Here is a 23,958-nt window from a genome sequence, read left to right on the forward strand (position 1 = left end):
ACCTTCTAATTTCTGTATAAGTCTAATTACATGAAATAGAAGTTGGTGTTTTGTTTTTTTACTTTGCTTTTCTGTTTGGAGTGTCATTGTAACTACTGTATTGTAAATGATGGAAAATAATTGCATATGTTAAAAAAATAAATTGTGTTATATTCAAAAATAAAAATAAAAAATAAAACAGAAAAAAAAGAATACATTGCATATTTTGCATTAATTCCTGAGTAAATGGGAGTTACGGGAGAAGAACAGAGGGCAAGATTTCTGCTTTTAAAAAATGTGTGCAGGTGCACATACATTGCTTTTCCCCAAAGGCAAATATTCAACTTTTACTAAACAATTAGCAAATATAAATATTTATAATATCTTTCAAAATAGTTTGGGTAGATGAAAGGCTAAGAATGAAAGAATAAATCGACTGAGAACATTTGCTGATAAGCAAAGCTAATATAAATGAGATATCTGAAAGGTAGATTTGGGTATAGACAGAGTTATAGAAAAAGACTCCGTAAGACACAGCCTTACAAAGAAACACCCTTAATACCTGCGTTTGTTCCTGCAAACTCCTCTAGATGGTACCGTGAGCCCATGAAACTGCTGCTGGGGCTGGAGCCCACTGAAAACACCCAACAGCATATGGATAAGACAGCAATTAACTGTTGAGGCTCCCGCACCGGCCTCACCTGTGTGCAGTACGAGAAAGGTTTCCTGCAGGCTGGGTTACAGTGCCGAATGGCAGCGGGACGTGCCTGAGGGGAGCAGCCTCCTACAAAAAAACAAAAAACCCACCATCACGTGTGGACTCTGCTATGGGAAACATTAAAATATTTTTTTTCCTCTTTCCTCTCTGGCACTGGCCACACTATAACAGTAGTATTATTTTTTTATGTCCATTTGCTGACACTTGGTCCAGCCGCATATTATAGATTACTCCAGGAAGAATTGTTCAGGAGGGGAGGCTCTGCTAACAAGATGTCTGTGGTAGTTTTTATTCCTGCTCATTGGCATTGTCATTCTATCATGTGGCTCTGCTTGAGGGCAACATCTGTGTGCAGGGATCAGGAGAAGAAGTGATGAAATTTCAGTGTAAGTTCAGGAGCAGAAAATAGATCTGCTCAAAGACTCATTCTATGTATATTTTTCCCCCCACTCCTGAACACCCCAACTAGGCAATAAGCCAACTGGCAACAGCTAAATGCTAACAGAACGCCACTGATGGATTCATGGACCACAATAGCAAACACTTTGGAAACCGTTTTAAGTGTATCTCAACCAGAAAACACACACACACACACACACACACACAGTCATAAAAGTGGAGCTTCACATATTTTTAAAAGCAAATGTAAAACTCCAGAAGAGGCAGTCATACATCCGACACAGTGCTTGCAGGTGCTCATTAAACATTTTTGAGTAAATGAATGGAATAATGTCCCTATAATCTGACAATCATTTACGTATCAGTCATGCCTTCCTGGATTCAAGGTACTGAGGTAGGAACTTGACGTATTATTTGAGGGCAGTGTTTAGATTGTATTTATATAATACTAGTTTCATTTAAAGATTCTAGCTTTTGCCTTATTATAATTGTCACCCAATTACAGTCTGTGAATGGGTAGCTGGTGAAAAGCTTTCAGCTTAAGGTGGTGTGGGAAACAGATGTTTCCCCTGGGAATGAAGCAGCTCCATTTCCACTGTTACTGGAAGAATAAAATAATCCCCACAGGGGGTGGGCGGGGAATCTACAATCCAGAATTAGTACCTATGGGTGAAATGGAGAATCCGGGCATTAGTGGCAATGATCACATGGACCTATTACTACCAATAATGGTTGGAGGAGTGTTTACACTCTCTCAACCAGTGATCTCCAAAGAGTAGTGTCTGCACCCCAGGGGTACAGCGAATCTCTAGGGAAGTGGGAACAAAATTGAAAACTCTGTATAGTTCATACAATACTTAGTTTAAATTTTAAAAATACTAAGTTCTCATACTTAACATCTGATCCTCATAATCTGAGCTGCCCCAACATGGGGATGGCCCCAAGCTGTCCACCCTGCGCCAAGTACTAGGTGCAGAGAATTTGATAGCATAACTCTCAGCATGCTGCAGAGGATTCTGCTTTCTGTGTTCCTGGTTAGGTAGATTTACAGCATATTTAATTTCAATAATAACTTACAGAATGGGCAAGGAGCTTAAAATTATTGTATGGATAAACAATGGATTAAAGGGAATACACAGTGCAAAAATTGACAAACAAGGAAAAGGCAGAGCTGATGATTCCCCAATTCCTACAGAAGAAGAGCACTTCTCTCACTGATTCAGTGAGCTCTGTCAGCCGCAGTAGCAGTAAAAACAATGACAGTTCTCTCTGATAAGCCATTAAAAAACTTTAAAATTGAGATTGTTTATATAATCAGATGATATCCACTATCATAAACGAGGGAGCCTTTGCTCAGTCTATATTTAGATATTAAACAATAATGACTAGCAAAATATCCAAAACCAAGTTTCCAGTGCATGATACAAAGATATATAATTTTGAGGGAAAATAAAAAGTTTTTTGCACCATTAACAAATATATTTTATCTTTATCCACCCTTTAAATTTCAACTTTTGTATGTGTTTCATAAAATCTTAGGATAAGAGTGCAGGATAGGATATACTGAGACATGTCCTCAAAAACTTTTTACTAAGAAGGTACAGGATTTAAAACTTTAGAGACCATTGTTTTAAACTATCTGTATCTTTTTAGCCTTTGACTCAGAATATGATATTTAAGGGAATTTTACAGTGTACATTGTATATATGTTACAGGTCTTCAAATAGAATTGTTTGCTTTCTAAGATGCAAAGCTGTATTACTCAGCTGTAAGAATGAGGTCTTCCCATTTGCAGCAACATGGACAGACCCGGAGGGTGTTATGCTAACTGAAATAAGCCAGACAGGAAAAGACATATACCCTATGATTTTACTTTGTACGAAATCTAAGAAAACAAATGAACAAGCAACAACAGAAAAGAAAGAACCAGACTTAAAAATACAGGGAACAAACTGGTGATTGCCAAAAGTCAAGGAGGGGGGCGGTGTTGGGTGAAATGGGTGAAGAGGATTAAGAAGTACAAATTTCTAGTTAAATAAATCATGGGGAAGAAAAATGCAGCATAGGGAATATACTCAATAATATCATAATATACTTATCATGGTGGGCATTTCGTAATGTATGTAATTGTTGGGTCACTATGTCGTACACCCAAAATCAATTTAACATTATATGCCAAATATATATACCTCCACTAAAACTTAAAAAGAAAAAGGTATAATGACAATTTGCTATGAAGATCATCTAAGGTCACCTGCCCAATCTTCTCTGGCTTATAATTTGTAAGCTAATTCTTCTCACAAACACCAACACTCAGCTCTTTCTTAAGTGCCCACACAAATCTTAGGCAGGAATACCTGTGACATTAATGCCATCTGAACGTTGGCACCATACAGTTCGTTCATTATTGTTCCAAAGACTTGCTTTCCATGTGTAGTGATAACATTTGCCTCCTGCAAGTAAATATGATAACAGCGATTCTATTACACCTCACACACAAATAGAATAAGCGTTGCTCAATCAAGGCTGAGAACTGAAAAGTGCTCTTGTTACCTGTACATGGACGTGTTTCTAGAACCTGCTGGGGGCAGCTGTCTTGGTTCTCGAAAGACTGAACTATAAATGTCCTTGACCTAGTCTGGCGGCCCATTGTCTCGAAGCTTCTCCCGTTGATGCAGGTTAATTCACACGTGCTCCACTCTGACCAGTCCGTTAAGTGGCAGTCTCCTGGATGATTGTGCAGCACAGAGGAAAGAAAATAACATGAAAACTGGCATTCAAAAACACGGACAGGGTTCACGGGGAGATTTGTGGTGATGGCACAGTGATAGGGTGATGGGAGGTTCTTGGTACCGCACATTCTACCTTGACCAAATTTCCACTTAGAATATACTGAGAACAATAATTTATTGTTTAATCTAGTTTAGCAAGAAAGTACTGAAAACTAGATCTATGCTTTGAAATGTAGTAATGGCAGTTTTATGTAGATAAGACTGTGTGTCTTCTAGTAGTAATAACCTTTTTAAAAGGGAGAGGTAAAGATGATAGTAACTCAGTTTTCAAAGAGCAGCATTAACATTGTAAAATAGACATTCACAGAAACGATATAAAGGGAACAAGTTGGTCTCTGAAGTGGAGTATGTTTTAATCTAAGGAATATTAATCAAAACATACACATTTGTATGTATATATGTATACACATGTATGTAGTTACACACGTGGATATATTCAGGCATCTTAGACCATACAAGCTGGGTTGGATATTAGGATTAAAATCAATTCACACATATTATGTAACTAACAATGACCTTCACATTTATAGAATGCTTTTATGAACCTATAGTGTTACTTGCTCCTCCTGTACCACCATTCAAGGGTTCATCAAGATTCCAGTCAACACTGAGCGCTGGCCAGTACAGTCAGGTTAGGCATTATTCACACATTTTCTAGACAGAGAAAAACTTTGGTTCAAGGCACTAGACTCTCTGTCTCTAGTAAACACCATTGTTGTGACAAAGATTCTTAGTTCTTAAATTTCCAAGTCCAGTGCTTTTTTGCCTCTTACCTACTCTGCCTCCATTGAAGCTGTAGAGATATTATAAAGTGATAACTTTGTTGCATTTTAAATTGTGGTTAATATGAAATTTTAATTTTAACGAGAGCTTCTCTAGAAAAAAAAAGAAAAGAAATTTTAAAATGGCCAGGGAAGTCCCTCTCAATCATTTAAAACTGCGTACCTGGGCAAGGCACGGAACATGGCTGTTTGAGGACACGGTCTTGAAAGGGCACTTCTCCACACAGTGCCTCATCTACACTTACAGCTGAGTGAGAGACTGAGCCATTGTGGACCACACAGGACAAGCTGCGGATCTGGACTCCTTCCCCACAGTCTCCACCCTAAAAAAGGAAAGGATACTGTTAACATTACCCAAAAAATTAGCACCGCACAGGTTTTTTGGTTTTTTTTTTTTTTTTTTTTTTTTGGCTCCTGCCACCTCTTGCCCAAGAAAATCCGCAGCTTCCTCCTCCTGGGAGTTATCTTTCAATTGTCGACAAGAAAGTATCACTCAGCAATCCTCCTAGAGCCGAGAGAGAAGCTGAAGTAGAAATGCAAATTTATTCCATGGAATGTATGTACTCAGAATATGACGATTCATTTTGGAACACAGCCAGGATTGACTGAAAAAGAAAAAAGGACATACAAATTTGTCTAGGTGTTTGTATTAAAATAGCCTAATCCATAATCACTCCCCAAGAGAGGGTGTACAGCCACAGGGCATACATTTCTCTTTTACTTTGCTGGTTTTTCTTTTGTAGGGAATTCAGTACTTTCTCATATGGATTCGGCTGGAGTTCTCAATAAAACACTGATTTTCTCTCTTGCCACGAGAAGTTGTTTTCCCAGCATGCCTTCTGTGTTGAATAATGTTCTTTGAAGATATTTAATACAAATCGCACACAGATTTTTTGGGGCAATTAGAACGAAAAACTCTTCAATGTCTCACAGAAACAGAAGTTTAGAACTGGAAAGCTCTTCGTGGTTATTTGACCTAACCATCTGCCTGATGAAAGGTTTTGTATTATAACATTTTTGGCAGATACTCATGAGTATTTTCTCCTCAGTTTTTGTCAGGTGCTCATACTCCAAAAAGAAGCCCACTGCATATTTGGATAATTCTAGATAGTAGCTCTGTTTTTCCATAAATATCTTAGAAAATAGAGCCTAAGGCAAAGCTTCTATGCTAAGGAGGTGAGATTTTAAAATGGCAGAGTGCGGGTAAAGAACTAGAGCAGAAACGGAGGGAAAGCAAATATAAGGTAGTATGTTGCCAAGCTGGCCTCCACTTCACAATTAAACACAGCTGGTTTCTCAGTCACCCATATCTTCCAGACAGGCCATGTGGCAACATGCCTCAGTGCCATCCAAGATGGGGGAGGGACGCAATCCTAGGCAGTATTAACTCCCCTAAACTTTCAAGGTGTGCTGTGCAATTTCTACAAAGTCCAGAAATCAGTGGAAGAGCTGGAGTTTTCATGACTCCTGCTCATATGGTGGGAGAGAGAGGTGGAGAGAGAAAATGCTAGAGAGAGAGAGGGCGAGCTCCTACCTTTGCACCTCTGTTACCGCAGTCTGGGATACCACATGCTATAATCCATGAACCCATTATTAGGTGACAGTCTGATAACTGTGCTCTGCACTGGAAAATTGTGTTTCATGTTCTTTTTATGCCTTGCCCCCTGCAGGAGCCAGAAACAGCCTTTCTTAGGCTTTGGGCTGTTGTGGCCTTTTGTGGCAGGAGCAGAGGAGGATGAGGTGGTTAGCTAGGGCATGCAGCGGGGCTGGGGGGCTTGCCGAGCCCCGATCAGCTCAAGGCACTGCGGCAGCAACTGCTGCGTGCCAAGCACAGGTTGTGGACAGGCTGCTGGAGGTACATGATGTTATAGAGTGGCTGCTGAAGAATTCTTGACATAACAAGGAAGTAAGGATTTAAAGACATACTGTCAAGGTGCAGCTTAGGGGAGGTCCAGGTTGTAGCCATTTAAAGCTTAAAAACCTAAATAGGCACATAAATTGGAGAGTATCACCTTTGCTCCTAGAGAGGTTTTCACAAGGTTTGTCATTTGTTTATCTAAGATGGCAACTCCCACACCTGATTTATCAATATTTCATAATTGCTATAATAATTTCTATTGATATTGTGAAACTCAAAAAAATGAGTGCATTTTTTGAGAGCTATGTAGAGGTTCAAAGTCAACACACAGTGGATTCATTTAAGGAAATACTCAAGTATTTACTCTCTAAGTGTAAAATAACTAGTATAAGTTGAATTTCTCTTTGGGGAGAGGGTTCTCTCTTATAAATTATCATTCCAGATGATGGATCCATTGCAGAATTCTCTCAGCTGTATGTTTTCTATAGAGTACTTGGAAAGAAGAGTCTGAAGAATTGGCAGTACATGATTGCCTTCTGAAACCTCAGGTAACAGAAGATGCAGTTGATTAGAGTTTTGTTTGACATCCTAAGAGATGGGAGTGTGAAGAAATGACAGGAAACAAATCTACATCAGGGATCCCTTTAAAAACCAAGACAAACAAGAATATGTTCCTAGTATCCATATTCAACCTTAATCTCTTATATCTTTGACAATAGCAGCCATAAGATGAAGAGAAATCAGCATCAGAATAATTTCATTCATAAAGGAAGTATTCACTCATTCTCATTCATAAAGCTTTCCACACTAGAGACTGAAAATAGACCCAGACTTCTTTGAGCAAGAATGTCAACAAGTGAAGATTCTCTGGCTGACTCTCCACTGTCTGCATCATCGACGGATATTTTGTATACTCTCCAGATGTGTAGAGGCAGATGGTGATGATAATCATAATCATAGTCTTAATCAAAATTATAATAGCAACTACAATTTATTGAGCTCTTAATTTATATCAGGTACCAAGGTACGTACTGTATATAGACTCTAATTCCTACCAAAAGCTCCCAGAGAAAAACAGGTACTATTTCTACTCCCCTGATAGAGGTAAGAAAACAGACTTGGAGAGTTTGCAGATTTGGCAGAAATGGCACAGCTAGGAACTGGCAGAACCTTGGCCAACATTAAGTCCGTTAGACTCTGGGAATCTGAGCTCGTAAAACAGATTCATGAACATGTGTGGATACATGTTATCAACTGGGGAATTTGGATAGAAAGAGCTAGAAAACACTAAAAAAAAAAAAAAGCAAAGCCTGAGGATAAACACTTCCTTTTGCTAATCTCTTTCTATGTGAGTGACATTTTGGCACATCCACTGTTGTCCTGTGCTAGCTTCTCTAATGGCTTGATCCACTGGATGGCAGTCAGCCATGTGGACATCACCACAGCCCTCAGTGAATGAGTGCCCAACCTGTATTTGGCAGGCAAGGACAGCCTGGACAAGGAGAAAAAGTGCAGCTGTGAGAGATGTGATCTTACTTTATGTCCAGAGGCCCACGCGTATTTCAATTGGTAATTCAAACTCCATTAACATATACATTTAAGAAAAGGCAACCGCTAAAAAGATATGGGGCTATCTGTCTCACAAAGGGTTCACAGTTAGGCTTCAGAAAAAGCAGAAATGCAGCTTGACCTCAGGCAAAATTCCACTCATATCATCATGATTCCCTTTATTTTTTGGCTCCTCTTTTTGTGTGGCACCTTCATTATTCATTTTTGCTTCAGGAAGAGTTACTTATTTTATCTACAGGGCAGGAAAATGGGGCAGGTAAGAGTACCTGGATACCCAGTTTTGAACAGCTCCAATCCTATTCCAAATTCTTAGGGAAGAAAGCTGACTGGCCCTGTTCTGGTAAGGTGCCCACCCCAGAACAACTCACTACCTAGACTTGTTTTTCGAGAGCTTTGTCTGGATTAAGTTGAACTGCAGCATTTCCTCTTGACTGGAAGTGTATCAGGGAACAAGAATAACCTCATCTAGAAATCGGAAGCAGTTCTGAAATTTCTGGATATGCCTGTTGCTAGGGGCTCCTGGGCCTCCAAGCCTGGGTATCTCCAAGGGACACCACAATCCCCAAGCCTCACTGGCAATTCTACAGACAGTGTTCACAAACTGCCACTCTTGCCCCTCTGGTTCTGGCATGAGCTCAGTATGGTAGAGCAAACTGGAACACTACGCTTGGCATGGCCCTGGAATATCCCCATGGGACAAGTTGGCAGACTTGCATATTAAATAAAGGCTCCTTATACCTGAGAAGATGAGAAGGGAAGATACAAGAGAAGAGTTAAGGTAGAGTGGTAGTTGTATGCTTGGTGAGACTTGGAGTGTGGGCTTTCTCGGTCCTTCCCCCACTTCTCGCTCTCCTCCCTAACCTTTTTCTCTCTTCCCTGCAATGGGTTCCTGAGTTCTTTGAGTTTATTTTCTCTACACTGTCAACAGTTATCACAATTATAAGGAAAACTATTCCTTCCATTTTTTTTTATTGTGATTCCAAGCAGCATTTAATAATTGCTTCAGATTTAGGAAAGAAGATTTTAGACTAGTAGGCCAAGTATTCAGATTCAATAATGTTAGGTTACTACTGAATTAATGAGCATGGTGATCTTATTTTCTGTAAAAAGGAGACTGAACAAATGTACCACACAGGTTCATTCCTCTGGGACTTATAAAATACATGGGCATTTAACTTCTGCAAGATAGTAATGCAGCATGACAATGTCACCCTAAATAGGAATGCTAAGCATCTCTATAAAGACACTCTGCAGACATCTTAATGCTTAATCACAATTGTTGTTACCTAATTAAAATGTGCTTTGGAATATGAACTAAAGGAAAAACTAGTAAAACAAGAGAATAGAAAGAAATCAGTGTGCTTTTTCTTACATTAGAAACCAGACAGGAAACTCAGTAGGAGATCTTTGCTGATCCAGCAAAAGTTCTGGGTATGTGATATATGATGATGTTGCTAGGCATTTATATTTCAGGTCAATAAAAAAGTAATCATTGAGGGAAATGTAGTAACCTTGGTTCATGTAATAATGTTAAAATATAACTTTCATACACTTTTTCAAGATTTTGTCTAAGTCTCAAAGTATGTCTTTAAGAAATACAGCCCACAGCAAGCTGTGCATTTCCATAGCATCAGGGTTTTGCCTAATTAAATAATGCTTTGATATTTTCAATAAGCCAAGAACATAACATGGTATTCTTGACATGCCTAAGAGAATGAAAGTCCCATGACCCTTTTAGAAACAGTGACTAATGAATGGCTATTTTTCAAGCAACAACACTTGGCATGAGGTTAAGTCATTTGGTTGTATTTTTGCATGTGCTCTATTGCATAAAAGTAGGTTGTGCCAGGCCCCTGGTGCTGTGAAATTTATTCTGTCAGCACACAGGCTGACCAGACAGATGCTTTAGGCATACTAAGAAGATTTCTTTAAGTATCATTACATGACCTACCTCCAATTTGCATGCAGCCCAGCTGCCGAGGACCCAACTGTAGCAGGGCGTCACTGGGCAGGTTTTCTGCTGGGTAAGCTCTGTGGGGCATGGCCGTCCTTCTCCTTGGGTTGGCATAATGATAAATCGAGTCCGGCTCATTCGACCTAAAATGATAAGGAAGGTGTTAGCTGTTTGTTTACAGGCTGGCTTAGAAAGCGAATTAAGAAACAGGATGTTGCCTTCCATATATAAGTCTTCATTAAAATATACTGAACTTTGTCATGTCTGGCTCTGTTTTTCTGCTATTTTAATTTAGGTTTCTATGGGCACACAGGTTCTATAACATCTGCATAAAGATTAAAGTTCTGTCTGCCTTCTACTTCTTTAGTCTTCCTAACTCCAAAGTGTATTGCTGCCCAAATAGACTGATCCTATAAACTCTGGTAGAATGTTAATTAATTCAACAAATATTTAATAAGCTCCAGTGTGACCAGGTATCCTGCTACATGCCAGAGATACAGTGATGAAATTGAGGTAGCTTCTGCCCTTTTAGACCTTGTACTTTAGGCCAAGATTAGAAATATTAAAAATAGAGTTGCATCTTTCTTGTTAGGTTTTTGTTAGGTTATAAATTAGCAAGTAGGGTAAAAATTGCACACAACCCAAATTACCTTGGAAAATTCCTTAGGAAGGTGCCAACCCAAGATCTCCAGAGTGTCTGTCAATTAATTCACATGGATAATTTTCCTACAGTTTAGGGTCAAATTCTTTTTTAACTGAGCACAAGATGAAGCTGTTGGCTGGTGTGAAGGAGGCATGATGTTTGAACTGCAGGTTCAAATACTGGCATTCCATTTCAATGAAAAAGAAAATTGATTGATGGGAACAGCCAAGGAAAGAGCAGGGCTCCCATGTCATTTTATGGCCACTCAGCGACCTCAGGTCATAAGCCTGTTGAAGGGGAAGAGCGAACAGAATGTAAATGTCTGTGTTTCTCTCTTGCTCTCTCCTGGACTCACTCCTGTCCTTACTATTCTTTCTTGATGAGGTACTATGTGCTGATAGTTTCATTACTGTTATTTGAGACTATGATGTCTTTATAAAGTTAACTGTGTAATTGTATTTGTGATAAAAAGGAAAGCAGGGTTCTGTGAGAGCATGTTATAGGGATATATGCCAGTCTGGGAAGGAGTCAGGGAACATTTTCATGAGCAGCTGACCGTAAGTAGAAACCTGAAGGAGGTAGCCAGACAGGATGTACACAAAATGTCTCATGCTGAAGAATAAGGCATGAGATGCAAAGGAGCAAAATATGTTTGAAGAACTGACAGAAAGCCAAAGTGGCTGGAACAGAGAGAACCAGAAGAAGAATAGGTTGAGCCAATGCTACTAAAGCTATTTGAATGGGGTCTTTTAAGTCAATGCCAAAGATTCTAGATTTATAGGTTAGGAAAAAGGGAAAACGAAGGGGTGCCTGGGTGGCTCAGTCCATTGAGCATCTGACTGTGACTCTTGGTTTCAGCTCAGGTCCTGAGATCCATCCAGCTTCAGGCTTCAGGCTAAGCCTCTTAAGATTTTCTCTCTCTCTCTCTCTCTCTCTCTCTCTCTCTCTCCCTTTGCCCCTCCTCCCCCTGCCCCTTCTCTAATAATAATGATAATAATAATAATAATAATTAAAAAATGAAAGCAAGTTATAACTTCAACACAGAATTCACTTTTGAAAGCCCTGGGTAGGAATAATTCTCAGATGCCCTCAATTTCAGGGACAAATAAGAGTGACTCATCTTTCAGTGGACTAGACCTCTCATTGGCCACCAGCATACTATAGATTTTGTAGTAAACTAATTTTCTCTGAGAAGACCTTTTGAAGAAAACTAGGAAGTTCTAATCACTGCATTCTCTATTCCTTGAGGTTTGGGCTTCTGTCCCTAACATGGTATTTCATACACATTAAGTACTAACTAAATATTTGTTCAATTTGTAGTTTCATAAATTATATGGTATTTGGTATCTGAAAATGCATGGTGATATATCAACACAATTATTGACCAGGTACCATATACTAAGGCAATATTCTAAATTTTTTTTGTTTGTTTTATTTATTTTTGATACTGAGAGAGACAGAGCATGAGAGGGGGAGGGGCAGAGAGAGAAGGAGACACAGAACCGGAGACACAGGCTCCAGGCTCTGAGCTAGCTGTCAGCACAGAGCCTGATGCGGGGCTCGAACCCACGACCGTGAGATCTGACCTGAGCCAAAGCCGGAGGCTTAACTGACTGAGCCACCCAGGCGCCCCCTAAATACTTATATAGTGAAGAATCATAACAACCCTAAAAGAAAATTCTATTATATCCCATATTGTGGATAAGGGAAATGAGGTAGAGTTTCAGTCACATGTTTAAGGTCAAAACAACTAGTAAGCTGCAGAATAAGATTCAAACCCAGAAAGCTTTGCTCCAGAAGTTATCATATTAGCCCTGAGTTGAGAGAGCAAGGAGAGCTACTTACCCCCGTCTATTATGCAAAACATAAAAGGAACTCTGGGTGACAGCAAAACTTCAGTCAACAATAACATGTGCTTAGTGAATAACAGAATCCACCCATTCTTCTTGGGTGCTGAGTTCCTATGTAGACCATGCATTTTTGAAATGATGTTCTACCCAGCATCACTCAAATCAAGTAATGCCAGTTACACATCATTCCTATGAAATGTTGTTTCTGCTTGGTGAATATATTTGGTATTTTACATTAATTCTTGCTTAAATACTCTTCAGTTTTTATAATAATCTTTACATTTATTCTCTTGACCTAAATGCTTATTACCCTAAATGCCATTATAATTCCATTCTATTCTATCCATCATTGTAAGAATAATAACAATGCAATGTTGCCTTTATCACAGAGAAAGAGGCTCTATTTCATTATAACTAAATAATTTCAAGTTTGTTCTTGAATTGATGGCATGCAGATAGCCATTACTTTAGAACTGTTTCATTTATTTCTATTAAGGCGACAGATATCTTTTGCTGGACATAGAGGTATGTGTGTGGGTGGGGAACCTAAAGTATTCAACAGAAAAAAACTGATGCTATTTATTACTTTTTGAAATAATGAAGTTTAAAACCATTTATTGTAAGCACAGCCATATGGTTTCTCTGCTATCCTAATGGAAAAAATAATATTTTCAAACAATGCCAATTACTACCAAAAACATTTTAAATCAAGGAGCTTGTAATAATCCTACATTTTGAAGTATATTGTCATGTTTAAGTGGCTAGTATTAAAGTTCAATGAGAAAAATATTCCTAATGAAAGCATGAGTGTGTAAAAGGTTTCTGTGGAGCACTTGGTATCTCTTATTAAGTTTCTTTTTTCCTTTTAAGTCAGGGATTTGGGTTGTATAAATTAAACGGAGAAAGTACCCTTAAAATTAGGCACTCTTTCACACATCCTGAAGTTGTAAATACTAAATTTAGCTACATGGTATACGATGGTATCAACAAGGATGTCCGCCATCTCCAATGGCAGTAGTCTACAGTTGCCTGCCTGGGATTGCAAATGTCAGAAGGGATGGAATGTTCAATCAAGCAACATCTCTCAACAATGATTATTCCAAAAAAAAAACCCCTAAAATAAAAAGCCAAAAGAAATGGTTTTGGTGAAAGTGAATTTTCATGTGAGAGGGGAAAAGTGAAAACGTGGCCAACTTAAAGATGTTTAAAGTTACAGTGTGATACAGAATATAAGAGAAAGAGAATTTTAAAATAGCTGATGTATGGTGAAAAGAAACCTGGACTTGGCATCAAAATTCTCTCGTTGGAAACAGCTCTCTCAAATTAACAGCTCGTAAATGATGTGACTGCATGGGAGTATTTTAACTCCTCTGAGCATGAATTTCTTCTGTGAAATATACAAAAGTATACAAAAGGTCCTTATTAGCTGAGGGTAACTCATGCTGAGGAAAATGCCACTTAAAAAAAGAATCTGTTTAAATGGGAATAAAATTATTTTTAATAAATAATAAAAAAAAGTCTAAATAGGACTTTTTCTGGAACTGAAAAGTATGGAAGTAGTTTTATTTGATCTACTATTAACTACCATGTAGATGAAAATGGCAACCATACAATCACTATTAAGACAAATGATAAATCAACTACTGATACTTCTTATATAATGTGTGATTACCCTATAAAAGGTGCATCGTTTTGTGACTGGCTTTGCAGTTTGATCATTAGAATCTTTGACTTTTGCCTGATTTTTCACCAGTTTTCTCAAGAGCCCCAATTAAGCTTTGGCGTACAGATTGGTGCATTTTGTATCCCTTTGTTCTGGGCGCATACTCTATTTGCTAGAGCCCAACCAATAAATACTCTGATGCAATGACAGAACGTGCATCAGCGGAGAAAGGTCATTGGCTGGGGGATGGCTTCATAAACGGTCAGTGCGTTAGAGGATATTTTGATATTATAAAAGGATTGGCTTCCTTCAGAATTCACAATTATGCTGATTCAGGTGAAAAATCCTGAAATGATTAGGACTCCTTAGAGTCATCTCATGTTGGTTATATCAATAAAAAAATACCATATATAAGCCATCTTAACAGTGTATCAAAATTATAGTAGGTGCTTATTAAAACTTCTTTTTCTAACCATTTATTTTAACAACCCCTATTTCATATCCATTACTAGAACTGGCCCTGGATGCTCCTCCCTGTGCTCTATAGGGCTTATGAAATAAAATGCATATAACTATGAAATTCCTAATGAGTCAGCCTGGTCCCAACTCACTAAACCCCTCCTGCTCTAGCTTGGATTCCTTCTGCCCTTAGAGTAAGAGCGAAGGTTGTTACCATGCACATCCTAATGCCTCAAATCTGAAAATGGGGGGATTTTCTTGGACACTGTGTTGGACTCCTCTTGTTTGGGTTAATGTTCATCAATAAAAATATAAGATATAGGACTTGGAATCTATTTGGAACCTAAATTCAACAGTAACTATAGACAAGATGCTTAAGGAGCAGTACCAATGAGATGTAGAAATAGAAATGGATTACTCTTCAAGCTATAAAAGAGAGAAAAGCATTCCCTTATAAAATATGTTTTCAATTTAACAAAGACCCAAATTACAATAGGCTAAGTTCGCTAGGAATTTTCTCTGATCCTTTTCCTCTCCTCCCTTGAGGAATTTTGGGAACTCATCATAAGCAACAGTGATATTGGGCCTACAGTTAAATTGGCAATAATTGGCAAAGGAAAAAGAATCACATGGAAATAACTCCAGAAAAACAGAACAAAACAGTCAGGCATATGAGTTGTAACACACACACACACACACACACACCCATATTGAAAGCTGCATATAGATTTAAAGTGTATGAGACCAGATTACATTCCCATTGAACTCAGCAGTCTTCAGACTTTACTCTGAGGCTCCACTAACAAAGGGGATGTGGAAAATTAATTAAAAAGCTCTCAAAACTGTTCAAATATTTGTCAGTTTGTATATTAATAAAAGGAAACGGGGTCAAATGCAGTGGTTCTCTGACCATACTTTCAGATATGAGGAGTGAGCCACCACGTCCCTTTACAGTGGCATGCTTTGAGCAACAGTTCTTCTGTGTCCCTGACACATAGTGGATTAACTGAAAATTATGGTTTTGATATCAGCTCTGGGCAGTTTGAATAGGACCCAAACAGTGCAAAGTATGTATATAGGGGAAAGTGGAAGAGGAAATACAACAATAATAAAACAATAAAGAATATACCCATTTAACCTTAAATAGTTCATTAAAATATGAGCAATTTAGATGAACATACCCATAAACCCTGATGCACTGCAGATGTGTAAATACAGTATTAGTAGTAGATAAAGTCAATTTGTGCTTATGCCATGTTGTTTGAATATTATGACTGGTTTGATTTCCACCATGGCATTATCTCTTTTGAAACAGGATTTGAATTTTCAAGGCATATGCACAATTGTTGGCAAGGTTGGTCTTAACAGAGCTGACATCTACAAGGGGCTGGCCATGGATGGGCTCAATGTACTGAGTACAGTGTTTACATTTTTAAGTGTTTCCTCCTATGGATTCATTCTTAAGCTTTTGGTGCCTGCTACCTAAGGTTTGTAGTAGCAAATTCTAGCAGATGACAAGATAAATGAAAAAGAAGCAAAAAGATACTAAAAAACCTTATTAAGAGCTGGTCATGTGAATCTATTAACCAATTTTAATCACATATGTCTCTGATTAAGGCAATTTATTGTATAACACCTTTTGTCATTAAAAAAGTATCCTTTTTAATATGGAGGAAAGGACTAAATTACTTAAGTGAATACAATATGCTGATACAGAGATGATCTAGTATATTCTTACTTCATTCTTTCCCCTTCCTTATTCTGCTCGCTTTGCTCCCATTCCCCCAAGAGCACCTGTTCTCCCCACTACCCTCAAATAAATCACTTCAACAAGAATCCTGATCTCAGATTCTGCTTCAGACACAATTATTAATAGTCTCAGTTCATAAATTGAAGCTCAGAGAAGTTTGTTGTTGTTGTTGTTGTTTGTATTTTTGTTTTTTGGGTTTTTTTGCAAATCCACACAGCTAGCAGGATTGAAACAAAGGTCTACTTTATTCCAAAAGTGTGTGCTTTCCAAGGATCTCATCTGGTCCAAGTCAGGTATCAGATGCTACACTGTAATTATTAGGCCACATGGACAAGTCTGAGATGTCTACTTAGGTCTACCCTCTACAATAAATGTGCTACCTGCATTCATATATGTCATATTTTCCTTTAGTAAAAAGTAATTAAAATTATAGTATTAACACCTTCAACTCTGATAGCTCTTTATTTGATTTTGGGTATTTGCCGTTAATTTCTGAAATCAGTGGAAAGTTACATTGTCTAAAATGTTCAGTTGATTTCCTAAGGCTCTTTGTACTGGACTCTATTAGTTATTTCTCTTAACAAAGTGTGAGCAGAAGAGGAACAGAGAGAGAGGGAGACACAGTACCTGAAGCAAGCCCCAGGCTCTGAGCTGAGGCCGGACATTCAACCAACTGAGCCACAAAGGCATCCCAAGGATCACTGTTATTTTCTAATGTATCAGCATGAGTAAAAATTTCAGTCCCAATCACCTTAAAGACTGATTTTTGGCCTACATTTGGCATTGTTAGAAATGGAAGATAATCCGTTCTGCTTTCAGAGCCATGGTACAAAAGTGTCCCCTACAGAGGGATTCCTTGGCCTATCTGAAAATGGCTTCTGGCACCCAAATACCTGTCATCCTAGAGAACACTCAACTTAGGTAGGATAAAGATTCCATAAGATTCCATAACCCTTTCATAGTAAAACAGACTAGTCTGAGCCATGACCATCTATCTGGGAGTGAGGTCAGCTAAGCAAGAAACTAAGAAGACCACGGTTTTAGAGATCAAGAGAAGACTATGGTATCATGGATTGCAGTAGGTTTTCCAAGAATAGATTAGGCACCTTTGGCTTTTCTTGGCAATAAAGAGCTCCAGACTTCTCTGTAGTGTGTTCTAACCACTTATCTCTAGGTCTACTCTCAACAATCCCATTCAGTCCCATTAGAAGCTAACAAAACTTGACAGACCACTGTAAAAACCTATGTGCAGCAGAAATATCCCAATAAGGATCTCTCCATGTGATGCAAGAGGAGAAGGGCAGAGAGCGTGATTTTGGCCATCTTGCAGCTACTCTGTCCATCAGAGTCACACATTTCCCATCAGTAATATTGGCTCCCTGCAGCTATATCCCAATTAGATGAACTAGATAATATGCAACAGTATTGATTACAAAACAAGTAAATATTTAGGCTGAAAATTCAGGACTTCTTAAAGCCCTTACTGCCCTTTGTGTTCTTTAAAAAACTTTTTAAGTGTTTATTTACTTTTGAGAGTGGTAGACAGAGTGTGAGCAGGGAGACACACACAGAGAGAGTGAGTGAGTGAGAGGGAGAGAGAGAGAGAGAGAGAGAGAGAGAAAGAGAGAGAGAATCCCAAGCGGGCTTCAGAATCTCAGCTGTCAGCAGAGAGCTCAACACAGGGCTCAAACCCACAGACTGCAAGATCATGACCTGAGTCAAAGTCATACACTTAGCCAACTGAGCCACCCAGGCGCCCCTGTCCTTTGTGTTCTAATCTGAGATCCATTTCTTCCGCTTATTCTTAAATATACCTGTATATGTATATTATGAGAATTTTTATAAAGTGATATAGCACCCAACACAGGGTCATGTATACAACATGAACATTTACAAGTACAGTGTCAGATGCAAAGGGGAAAATGGGTCTTTGGAGACGCCTGAACATGGGTTCATATCTTTTCTCCATAACCGACAAGCTGTATGACCTTGAGCAGATTGCTTAATTGCTTATCACCTCACATATAAAGTTATACCTGTACTTTATAGTACTGTTGTAAAAGGTAAAAAAAACACTCCTGGCTCCAGTAATTGTGCCCAACAAATGCATGTTATAAATGAAATGTTCTAACATTTCATTAGTTTATAGATAAATAGTGTGAGTTCTGCAAAGACTAGTTCAAAGTGCTCCAACTTACCATTAGAAAACCCAGCTCAAAAACCTAGATCTTCTGGCTTCTTGTCTGGTCTTTGGTTTTTTCTGCATTCTATAGATTTTCTAACTTAACTCTTATATTCTTGTCATAGGAACTAATTCCTTGATATAATAATTTTGACTTGTTATAACTATTGGACGGTGCCTGTTCAAGGATACCACACTGATCACATATTATACAGATACTAAAAATGAAGGTTACCAGCTTGCCTTTGCTTAAAAGAAAAAAACAATGCTGGAAATCACAAAGTTGTGGTACTTTGGAATTAATACAAAATTATTTTTTTCTTCCTAGGCTTGAGTTGACAGAAAAATTATATGCCATTTGAGAGACACAGAGTCAGGCTGGATTACATAAAATAGAAAATATAAACTCATATGCATTGAATTAAAAATATGAAATAGGAAAAAATCAGTTTGAGATTAACAATATTCTTAGAATATTATCAGTTAAATAATTATGAATAATTCATGATATGCTAAATTTAGGGAGTTCTACATTCCACTGAACTGATGAAAATTCAACAAAGAACATGACTAATCCAAATATTAAGCTCTTCTATTACAAGCTTTGATCTTTGAAATCTATCTAAAAAGATCCCTTAGTAGAAGCTTAGAATCAGTCTCTCTCGAAGGTGAAATAAATTGGATTCAAACTGTTCTGACCTTGAATTCTTTAACACAATTAGAAAGTGTATGCCAAGCATCAGGTGTACATTAAAGAGGTAATCCAGACACTTGGAAAATAGAGAAAGAGCTCATTTGAAAATCTCTCCCCAGATCAATGTAGTTCTGCCTGTTTGACGGTGAAGTGTGGCTCATGGGGAAGCAGCCAGGACACCTACCACACTGGCGTTGGCCTGACAGCCCGAGAATTCATAAACTGAGACAACTCTGTGAACTTTTTTGCCTTTGATAAAGAAGTCAGCCGAGAGCCACAGATGCTGGAGTCAGACTCCCATGCAACTTGCTTGCCCACTTTAATGTGACTAAATAAACTATCTCCTCTCATGGTTTCTGCCCCATTGCCACCACCAGTTGGAAAAACGAAAGTGGCTAACAAGACAGCTGCTGGCGTGGCGTCTTAGAAGAGACAAGGCACAGATGCTTTTCAGTGATAGTTTCCAACCTTTTCAGCTCCAGAGTTTGAGCTCTTTTAAGAAACACGTTCATTGCTGCCATACATTTTTGCTTTTGATTATCACTGTTTGCTTACTGCTTTTAGGTTGTGCTGTGCAAAGATTAAGGCATGATTTAAATACACGACTCTCTCATTTTGGAAACATTTACTATCTTCCTGTGGCGGGGGCGGGTGACGATCAGGGAAGAATGGTGCTGTAAGTGCCATCAGGGAGAAGTTTGGGGGCTGTAGGGCGTAAAGTAACCACAAAGTGGTCCCAGCAACATCCTGAGGTGGTTGCTTAAAAATTCAATGACCATGTATCCTATTCTTTGTACTGATCAATTTATTTTTTAAGATTGAAATCAAGCACAAATATAATTAGAAAAATACCTATTCTTAGGTTTTTGTTTGTAGATCCTGACATAGAGGCTGGAATATAACAGGTAGTAAAAAATGCTTGTGAAACTGAAATAGAAGTTACCAGTTATAAGAGCTATGGGGACTTGTCATTCAGTTTTGACATGAGTATCAGCTCTGCAGTAACTTTCTCCACAGCCCTCACTCCCTTGTGAAATACTTGCTGTTCTACTTCTTCTCCATCTCATGATCTGTTTTGCTTTCATCATTGGTTTCATTGTGGACATCTCTTATTTTTGTGTTTATTTCCTAGTTGATTTGCTATATGCCTTGTTATCACCCTCCAATTTTTCACTGGATTCAGTGGGACTTTGAATGTCAGGGGACTTTGCCTGGGATCCTATCTGTTCCATACACAGTGTAGCTTCAGCTTTTGGGAGAATCCTGACACTCAGAAAGCGTCTAATGATTGTATTTGTAACACCTATGAACACACTTCTACAGTCCTGCCTTCAAGAACAGACATCTAACTAGTATGGTCACCATATAATTTATTTGTCACATTGCCACTGTTGACCATGAAAGAAGACACTGTTAAGTGCCAGAATAATAGGTGTAAACTTTACAAATCCTTGTTGCATGAATAAAGGAACAATGAAATACATTCATATTTAGATCACTGGGGGATTTGACAGATACCAAGATTATGGAATAGTTTTTTTTTTAAAGTATTATTACATCTGACAATTCAGGAGATCAAGACATCTAGAGGTCAAGAAAGGATTTCCAAGAAGTCATCCTAATGGACCCTTAGAGAATAGCTAGCCATGATTTGTAACCAGTGCTGTATTGAATGTCAATGGGTACTATTTAGATGACTTCCAAGTGCTTTATGCAGCTTGTTTATCCAAGTAGTTAACATTCCTTCCCTAATCCCACTGGTACCTTCGTTTACACAATGAATTCCTTAGAAAATCTTTGATTGTTTCTCTTTGTTTATTATTCTGCGGCTTAGAAAAGGTGAATTTAAGTTCAAACTCCAATTGCCTAGAATTCTCCAATAGCGGAATTCAGATTTGGAAATGTTTTTCATTTGTTTGTTTTTGTCTAATAGACAAACAGGGTCTGGGGAGTCCAGAGCAATAATAGAAATTACTTGAAAAATTAAAGTAATACTTTAATGCTAAACTTACAAATAGGGGTCTTATTTGTAAAGGCAGCACAACACGGAGATCTGTCATGTTTCACTGACTTGGTACAAAGGCAGAATTAGGACTGTCACGCAAAACTAATAATAAACAGACATGATTTTTTTTCACTGGCTACATTCTCGGGTAATGTACCTAAGACATGCATTTAGTTAGAGGGCCAGGAAAACAGCCACTGGCAAGGGGCTGGCTACCTTTGGGCTCCTGATCTAGTCTGTAGGCTCTTCCACTTCCGGCTTTCCCCTCTGATCCAGAACCACCTGCGCAATGACAGATATTAAGTGAAATTCCTCCAATGTGCCATGTACTATGCTCATGGGAACTGAGGGGATTCACACATGATGAACCCAAATAGGGTCTTTGGCTCCTCAGACATACAGACATTGCAACTGATTTGATGCATGCAATTTAAGAGTAGTAGAAGGCAGTAGTGGGGTGATGGTACGATGTTCCACACAGGGGAAAGGGCCAGTGGGAGGAGTAGCACATACTCAGGGATGTGACTGAAATACACTCTATTAGAGCAGAGAGCGCCTGTGTGCCAGTGAAGGAGGCTGGGACTAGAGAGGCAGGCACAGGTGAGATCCCACAGGTCCTTGTGGACCCTGCTTGCAGTATAGAACCTCATCCTTTCTCTACTTGTCCATGCTACCCTTTACTTCTATGAGTCATACCTCCCAGAGACCCATGAGGACTAGACTGCAGTGCTTATAACTGTAGAATAACCAGGCTGGACAGAGTAGCAAACAGTTGTTCTGACTAAAGACATCACTAATGTGAAAAACGCCTCTCATTTGTATAAGTCTTCAGCGAACCCATCAACATGCAATATTACCTATTTGATTGTTTACAGTCTCCTGTCACTCAGTTACAGGGTAAACCCCATGACAAGAGGGTAAGTGTCTACCCCTCTGCCCAATGCTACAATCCCCAACACAGTGAACTAGAACTGGCACATGGGTATTTGTTTAATGAATAAATTACTCTTAAGTCAATAGGAAAACAATTGTTGAAATTTGCATTTTGTTTTGATAGAGCGTGTGCTCTCGTGTGCACACACACACACAAGTGAGAGGGCAGAGGGAGAAACTTTTTTTTTTAAATGTTTATTTATCTTTGAGATAAAGAGAGCAAGAGTGAGAAGGAGTGTGAGAGAGAGAGAGAGGAGAGAGAGAGAGAGAGAGAGAGAGAGAGAGAGAGCGAGCACGCGCAAACAAGCAGTGGAAGGACAGAAAGGGAAACACAGAATCTGAAACAGGCTCCAGGCTCTGAGCTGTCAGCACAGAGCCCAACAAAGGGCTTGAACTCACAGACTGAGAGATCATGACCTAAGATGAAATTGGACACTTAACTGAGCCACTCAGGCACCTCAGGAGAGGGAGAAACCTTAAGCAGATTCCACACCATTGCAAAACCTGATGTGGGGCTTGATCTTACAACCCATGAGATCATGACCTGAGTCTAATCAAGAATAAGCCACTTAAGGAACTGAGCCATGCAGGTGTCCCTCAAATTTGCAATTTTAAAATACAGTATGCTGTGACCATAATGTATGGATTTTGAATGGGGTGAAAGGATGAGAAATAAGATATGGAGATAGAGTGACTAAGTCTATAGGATAATCCTTAAAAGAGCCTAAGTAGTCTCCAATGACCTGCTCTACTCCTGGGGACTAAGATGGAGACAGAAATTAACATAAAATAAACATCTGGTGGTGTCTCAGCTACTGTATTAGGTGTTCATATGCTTTTATTTAATTCTCAAACCAAAAACACCTCTGGAGTGCATAAATTCCATTTTATAGATAAAGAAGTTAAGACTCAGAAGGATTAAGTAATCTGCCTAAACAGCTGCAATTTGAAACTAGATTTACCCAACTTTAAAGTGGATGCCCAGTTGGAACCTAGACCTTGCTGCCGATCAGAATATTTGAGGAACAGCAGGCCAGTCACTGAAATCTTGGTTTTAAGATTTGCCATTTGGTTTCCTGAGGTTCTTTACAGGCTCTCAACTGTGCACAAAATGGCATGTTATTATTGGGCATTTGGACTCCCGCATTTTCATTGTGAGTGATGCTCTTTGCAAAAGTAGTTTTCCATTTTCTTAGCCACATTTCCCTAATACAAATCCTGGCTAATGGTTTCAGCTCTACCCTCTCCAAAATCTGACAGCTGAGTTCACAGATGAGCCTCTTTTCCATGCTGCATCCTGCCTCAGTTCCTCAGATACCTCAACTGAGGCAGAGAATTATCTGCAACCCCAGCACACTCATTTTGGAGTACTTTAGAAATAAGCCTATGTGCTAGTGCCAGTGGGCCAGTCACAGAACTTCTAGCGATCTGTTCCCAAGTATTTCTGTTTGACAATCAGATGCTGGTCTTGGTGTATCCTCCTTCCATCTTGATTCCATGGTTCCCACAACTTGCAACTCTTCCCTTCTCCTCTGCTTAGCGCTTAGACATACAAGATTTTTCCCTAGGACCCTACTCCAATTTTATGACATTTACCTTGTGATAAATTCTAACTCTTTTTCAGGACCAGAGTTTTATTCTGAACCATAGGTCTGTGCTTTCTCATTATGCTCTTGCTGTGCTCTCTTCCATGGACAATGTCATGGTCTCTACTTTGGCCTGGTGCTG

The 23,958-nt window shown here is 38.8% G+C and overlaps 1 protein-coding gene across 1 annotated transcript in view; it reads right to left on the bottom strand.

The window, feature by feature from the left end:
• Nucleotides 1-23,958, bottom strand: part of THSD7B (thrombospondin type 1 domain containing 7B) — a 730,459-nt gene that overhangs the window by 12,807 nt on the left and 693,694 nt on the right. The window contains exons 20-24 of the mRNA XM_029933012.1: nucleotides 10,049-10,194; nucleotides 4,834-4,993; nucleotides 3,650-3,823; nucleotides 3,454-3,549; nucleotides 681-763 (exon numbers count right to left, since the gene is read on the bottom strand). Of these exons, the coding sequence (XP_029788872.1) occupies nucleotides 681-763; nucleotides 3,454-3,549; nucleotides 3,650-3,823; nucleotides 4,834-4,993; nucleotides 10,049-10,194 (659 nt within the window). The remainder of the gene's footprint in view (nucleotides 1-680; nucleotides 764-3,453; nucleotides 3,550-3,649; nucleotides 3,824-4,833; nucleotides 4,994-10,048; nucleotides 10,195-23,958) is intronic.

Source organism: Suricata suricatta, chromosome 3, assembly GCF_006229205.1.
Source record: "Suricata suricatta isolate VVHF042 chromosome 3, meerkat_22Aug2017_6uvM2_HiC, whole genome shotgun sequence".
In the NCBI taxonomy this organism is placed as follows: Eukaryota; Metazoa; Chordata; class Mammalia; order Carnivora; family Herpestidae; genus Suricata; species Suricata suricatta.